General features: G+C 36.8%; 2 protein-coding genes across 2 annotated transcripts; both read left to right on the top strand.

The window, feature by feature from the left end:
- Positions 1-1,742, top strand: LOC116015184. Its single transcript, XM_031255212.1, has 2 exons — positions 1-874; positions 1,424-1,742. Exons 1-2 carry the CDS (start codon positions 81-83, stop codon positions 1,488-1,490), a joined length of 861 nt encoding a protein of 286 aa, XP_031111072.1. The 5' UTR covers positions 1-80; the 3' UTR covers positions 1,491-1,742.
- A 593-nt stretch (positions 1,743-2,335) lies between these two features.
- On the top strand, positions 2,336-5,381 carry LOC116012785. Its single transcript, XM_031252446.1, has 7 exons — positions 2,336-2,626; positions 2,706-2,781; positions 2,981-3,319; positions 4,444-4,517; positions 4,589-4,664; positions 4,959-5,117; positions 5,245-5,381. Exons 1-7 carry the CDS (start codon positions 2,598-2,600, stop codon positions 5,323-5,325), a joined length of 834 nt encoding a protein of 277 aa, XP_031108306.1. The 5' UTR covers positions 2,336-2,597; the 3' UTR covers positions 5,326-5,381.
- The last annotated feature ends 639 nt before the right edge of the window (positions 5,382-6,020 follow it).

The raw sequence follows: 6,020 nt of genomic DNA, 5'->3' as shown, positions 1-6,020 counted from the left end.
CACACTGTCACCAAACCTTGTCTTCCTCCTCTTCTCACACCAACACAACACAACCATTTCCCCAATCTTTCCCAAAAACCATGCTTTCTCCCCCAAATGATCATGTCCATATTCTTGATCCTGTCACAACCAGAGACGATCATTACACCTTTGATGGCTGGGAGCCCCTAAATTTTGTCACCAATGCCAAAAACCCATCAAACAGAGGGATCCAATTCAGGCCTGATGACCACCAGTCTGGTGTTTCTTCACCCCCCTTGTGGCATAACAGCCCCCCGGGAAGCCCGGGAAGTCGCCACCCCAATTACCGGATGCTGTCCCCGAGTTCCAGAGCTGAGGCCATTGCCAGAGGGCAGTGGGAGCTGATGGAGATGGTCAAGAACATGCCCGAGTCTTGCTACGAGTTATCTTTAAAAGATCTCGTGGAACAGCCTGCTAGAGTAGTAGTAGAAACCCAAGAAGAATGCTTGATCAAAGACTATGGTAGTAGCCAACAAGCTGTTGTGGCTGCAGAGAGAGTGAAGAGGCAAGAGAGTAGCAAGAAGAGTTCAGGGAAGATGGGAAGAAGTGGGAGCATGGATAACAGAGGGCTGTTTCTGAAATTGGTGTTTCCGATCTCACTGGGAGGATCATCAAAGAAGAAAAAGAACCCATCATCATCAGGGAGTGTTGGGAAGAGTAAAACATTGGCTAAGGTTTCTCCTAAGCCAGCAGAGGGATCTGAGAAATCTAGTAAGAGTATGGATAAAGAGTGGTGGAAGAAGAAGAGATCATGGGGCTCCAGAGAGAGTGATAGTAGCAATATCAGCGGCAGCAGTGATGGCAGCACCACAAGTAGCAGCAGCAACACCAATAGCACCAACACAACCCACAGGTACATATGCTTCTTTCAATTTTACAACAACATTTGAATTCTGAAATATTAATATGGGATTCTGTTGTAATTAATGAAGATTTTAAGGTACTGCAAAACTAAACTCTCTCTCTCTCTCTATCTTAAGGTAATAATTCTGATCATACTTACAAGATTTTATCCCTTTCACCATTTCCCAAATCAAATAAAACTAGGGGAATCCAGTCAAGTTTGTCATATCATTGACTTTCTTGATTTGAGCTTATTAGCCATGAACAACTTAGGTAGGATTTACCTGGTGCACAACCTCGGGTAATGGCGGGCTAGTTTCATTCGTCACCCAAAAAAAACTAGGGGAAGTAAAAATAAAAAAGAGTCTGTACAGAAAACAGAATTCTCTCTCTGTTTCAGCAATGGTGTTTTTACAAGTTTGTAGGATGTATAATTCAAGAAAATTCGCAATGATGACAACATAATTTAGCATACATATTTTAATTCTCTATATTAACTCTACCAAACAGTCTGATATAAAGTCATTGCTAAGACGAAAGGCTTTTTAACCAATTGCAGGAGGAGAGGCTTTTTAACCAGTTGCTGGTCTGGCTTCAACTTCAGGAAAAGCAAATCTGCAGAGTGAAAGAAAAAAAAAATAATAATAACAGGGTGAAAGAAACAGGGGAAGAAGAAGAAGCAATACTGGGCTTTTGTACTTTAGTAAAAAAGCTACTTGTTTCATGGAAATACAAACAATATGCTACAAACAGTACACTGGACAAGAGCTTTGGAATCTATATTTCTGTAAATTCTTCCAAATATTATCATTTGCTTAGATCTTTTTCTCTTGTTATGTAAAGTGAAATATATATATATACACATCTTTTATGTAGCACCATAACAATCACAAATGACACCACTTGCAATGCTCTAGGCTGCGTCACAAATAGGAATGAAAATATGCTAAGTTCCTTCCTAAGACCTATGGCTTGACATGACTCAGCATGTTTAGTAAAGAGGCTAGATTTAAGCAAAATTTAAAGCTTATTTAATTAAATAGGCTCATACCTATTTATACCAGGCCTGACATTCAAACATACGGCTATATATAAGCAAAAACTGAGTAGAGGTTTTTGACGGTTTGGTGGAGATTTTTACTAAAAAAAAAAAGAAAAATTAGCTTGTGGTAACACACCTGTGTCATGCGGGTGTTTAACTCAATTGTTTTAAATTTATGTTTTTTTTGTTAAAATGACACGGAACTGTTGGTTTATGCAATTTCTTTTAAATGTTATGCAATGTAATTTTTTTATGTAATATATAATTTTAAATTTTATGTTATCCTCCCACCACCACTAATTTGATTATAAAGAGGATAGATGTAGGCCCTTCATGCCCAATGTGGTATTGCTCATGAGAATGTTATGCATGCCCTTATTTTGTGTGATTTTGCCCAACTAGTATGGCATGAGTCTAACCTACCAAATTCTAATGTGGTTGGCAACACCTTTTCTATGTGGTTTAGCATGGCTATGGAATGTTTGACTGAGGATTTAATTGTGTTGGTTGTGGCTGTATTGCATCAATTTTGTCGCCGGCTGTCCATTAGTATATATATAAATGCCATTATGTCCCGCACTCCACTCGTTCCAGTATTCCTTCACCAATATAATTCATCTCCCGCGTATTAGCAGCGAAGCAAGAATTGAACCAAAGGCGATTCAGGAATAGGAACAAAGACTTTCCAAAAATGAGTACTGTGAAGTTTTGCTGTGAATGGTTAGTTTCTTGAATTATTTCATCTTTTTCTTATGTAAGCATGCATGAGTGTTCACTCGACTCTGATCTGTTGGTGCAGCAACAACATTCTGTACCCAAAGGAAGACAAAGCTAGGAAGATCCTCCTCTATGCATGTCGCAATTGTGATCACCAGGTATAGCTTAAAAGACTGAAGAGAACATTTATCCACCAATTCAATAGCATTTTTCTGTAACTCTAAATTCCTTGCCATTTCTCGTCTGGTATATATATAATGGCTTTAGTCTTATTTATATTGTGTTGATCTTACTAGCTCGTTACGTTGCTTAACTCTAGTTTCATTGTAATACTCCTGATTAATATATACTTGACAGGAGGTAGCTGATAACAACTATGTCTACAGAAATGTAGTAGAACATTCAGTTGATGAGCTCACACAAGTCTTGCAGGATGTAACTGAAGATCCAACGCTCCCTCGTACAAAAGCTGTGCGTTGTGCTGAATGTGGTCATGGAGAGGCTGTATTCTTCCAGGTCCTTATTTTTGTAACCCCGTTTTATGATTTGAGTGCTCAAAATTGTTTAAATCTCCAGGCCATGTGCTTTTACTTGGTTCTGATCAGGACTAGTAAGCTATTGTGGAATCTTAATCTTAGTTATTCTACCATACCTGGCTTTCACTCCATTGTTGTTCTGCCTGTAGGGGCTATTTTTGTGAGTAAGATATGTTTTTGTATAAAGGGGCTATTATATTTTGTGAGTTTTGCTTGTTTATGATGATATCTTGGTCACTCTTGTCAATTAGATGTAATAAACTGAAAAAAAAAATGCTCATACCATTCATATGTATGTTTCAAGCAGTGATGTGATGAACTACTATTTATGTACTAAACTATTGTTATAATAATAATCTACTCACTACTAGTTTTATTAACTATGATGTGCTCATATTCTTTGGATGTATGCGCAGGCAACTACTAGGGGAGAAGGAATGGCTATGTTTTTTGTCTGCTGCAACCTCAACTGTGGCCACAAGTGGAGGGACTAACATGATACATGCTGGGGCCATGAATATTTAGGAAGTGTTATTTTATTATATTACACAATTTAGATATTAATAGATTATTACTAAATAGTTACGGAGTATTTAAAGATTAACAACTTAATTAGCTGTGATGCATTGGGCATTTCTATGATCTACTCTCTTTGTATTCCACCCTAGAGGTGGAGACTTTGTGACATTGAGACCATCTTGTGAGAAAATAAACTTCATGTTTCTAGCAATCTTTGATACTACAAATTCTTCTCACCACTCATTTTCATTTGTGTACAAAGCATATTGTGTATTTTCATTATATTCTCATTTTTCCTTGTTTGATTCAAGTGTTTATATTCACAAGAAAGAGGCACATTGCAGACGTGGGAGTTTTAACACGTGATGAGGAGTATATTGTTATTCACCATTATGCATTAATGTTTATTAGCCAAATCATATCAATTTAACATAAATTTAACATTTTGAAATGAAACTATTAGCATAATCATGATATGTATGTAATATCGTGTTTATGTGTATCTGTATTATGTTAAGTGTTTGCATTCTCAGCTATATAATTATGTGCATTATGAACATAAACTCTGTACTTTATAAAGTCAAATTCTGTATATTGGACCAGAGTCCACAGAATACTTTGTACCCTAGTCCGGGATATAAATTGCCCTATTTCCCTAACCATTAGTATTAGTATATAAATGCTATCAGTGTCCCGTACGCTCCATTCTCCCTTCACCAATATAATTCATTGATCTGGTGATCCCGCGAACCAAAAGCGATTCAGGAACCGCGAACCAAAAGCGATTCAGGAACAGGAACAAAGGCAAAAATGAGTACTATGAAGTTTTGCTGTGAATGGTTAGTTTTTTCGAATTCTTTCATGTTTTTCTTCTGTAAGCATGAGTGTTCACCTGACTCTGTTGGTGCAGCAACAACATTCTGTACCCAAAGGAAGACAAACCTCGGAAGATCCTCCTCTATGCATGTCGCAATTGTGATCACCAGGTACCGATCTATATTTGAGTCCGTTTCTCTCTGGTGAATAATATTAGGTTTAGCGTGGATACATATTAACTCTTAAATAACTTTTTTTCTGTAACTCTAAATTCCTTGCCATTTATTGTCTAGTATATATATGTATTTATATTTAATCATGTGATTCTTAGAAGCGAACCTTTTGTAAAGGTTGCAAACAATGCTGCTACTGATTATGAACACTTTGTCAATGCCACTTTGTTTTATATTCTTCTGCCCTCTGGCTTTAGTCTTCAATTCGTTGCTAAGCTTAATACTTGACAGGAGGTAGCTGATAAGAACTGTGTCTACAAAAATAAGATATTACATTCTGTTGGTGAGCGCACACAAGTCTTAGAGGATGTAACTGCAGATCCAACGCTCCCTCGTACAAAATCAGTGCGTTGTGCTGAATGTGGTCATGGAGAGGCTGTATTCTTTCAGGTCCTTATTTTTGTAACCTGGTTTATGCTATTTCCTTGGTTCTGATCAGGACTAGTCAGCTATTATGGAATCTTAAAAAATCATATGTTTTATTAACTGTGCTTATATTCCTTGGATGTATGTGCAGGCTGCTTCTAGGGGAGAAGAAGCAATAACTCTGTTTTTTGTCTGCTGCAACCCCAACTGTCTCCACAGATGGAGGGACTAACATGATGCATGCTGGGTTCATGATTATTTAAGAAGTCTTATTTTATTATATTACGCAATTTAGATATTAATAAATTATTAAATACTACATAGTTGTTTATAAACTAATAAATAGTTATTTAGAGATAACTATTTGCATTACTTGTGATTAACAACTTAGCTGTGGTGATGCATTGGGCATTTTTATGATCTCTCTTTTTATACCACCCTAGAGGTGGAGACTTTGTGACATTGTGATATTGAGACCATCTTGTGAGAAAATAAACAGACAGCTTCATGTTTCTAGCAAGTTTAATTTGTTACTACAAATTCTTCTCACCACTCATTTTCATTTGTGTACAAAGCATGTTGTGTATTTTCATTATATTCTCATTTTTCCTTGTTTGATTCAAGTGTTTATCTTCACAAGACAGTGGCACATTGCAGACTTGAGAGTTTTAACACGGGAGGATGAGTATATTGTTATTCACCATTATGCATTAATGTTTATTAGCCAAATCATATCAATTTCCATGAAGAAACTGAAAGGAAGGACCATATGAGTCTTGCACACCTCAAGACCAATTCCCAAATGGAACTTGTGGGTCATTCAATTGTAAATTATTCCTTGGTCCTTATCTTTTGCTCATACCCTTACCCTGTGTATGAGTAGTGCAAGCCTTATGCCTTGTATTTTTGACAATTTAATCATCACAT

This window comes from Ipomoea triloba, chromosome 1 (assembly GCF_003576645.1).
Source record: "Ipomoea triloba cultivar NCNSP0323 chromosome 1, ASM357664v1".
NCBI lineage: Eukaryota > Viridiplantae > Streptophyta > Magnoliopsida > Solanales > Convolvulaceae > Ipomoea > Ipomoea triloba.
The sequence above is the reverse complement of the archived record's forward strand: the minus strand, read 5'-3'. Positions and strand labels throughout refer to the sequence as shown.

Excerpts from the sequence above, each read along its gene's own strand:
- LOC116015184 (XM_031255212.1), top strand. The coding sequence starts at position 81 with ATGCTTTCTCCCCCAAATGATCATGTCCATATTCTTGATCCTGTCACA. Across the intron at positions 875-1,423 it reads AGCACCAACACAACCCACAG|GAGGAGAGGCTTTTTAACCA; the intron begins GTACATATGCTT and ends AACCAATTGCAG.
- LOC116012785 (XM_031252446.1), top strand. The coding sequence starts at position 2,598 with ATGAGTACTGTGAAGTTTTGCTGTGAATG. Across the intron at positions 3,320-4,443 it reads TGCCTGTAGGGGCTATTTTT|GAACCGCGAACCAAAAGCGA; the intron begins GTGAGTAAGATA and ends AAAGCGATTCAG. Across the intron at positions 4,518-4,588 it reads ATGAAGTTTTGCTGTGAATG|CAACAACATTCTGTACCCAA; the intron begins GTTAGTTTTTTC and ends CTGTTGGTGCAG.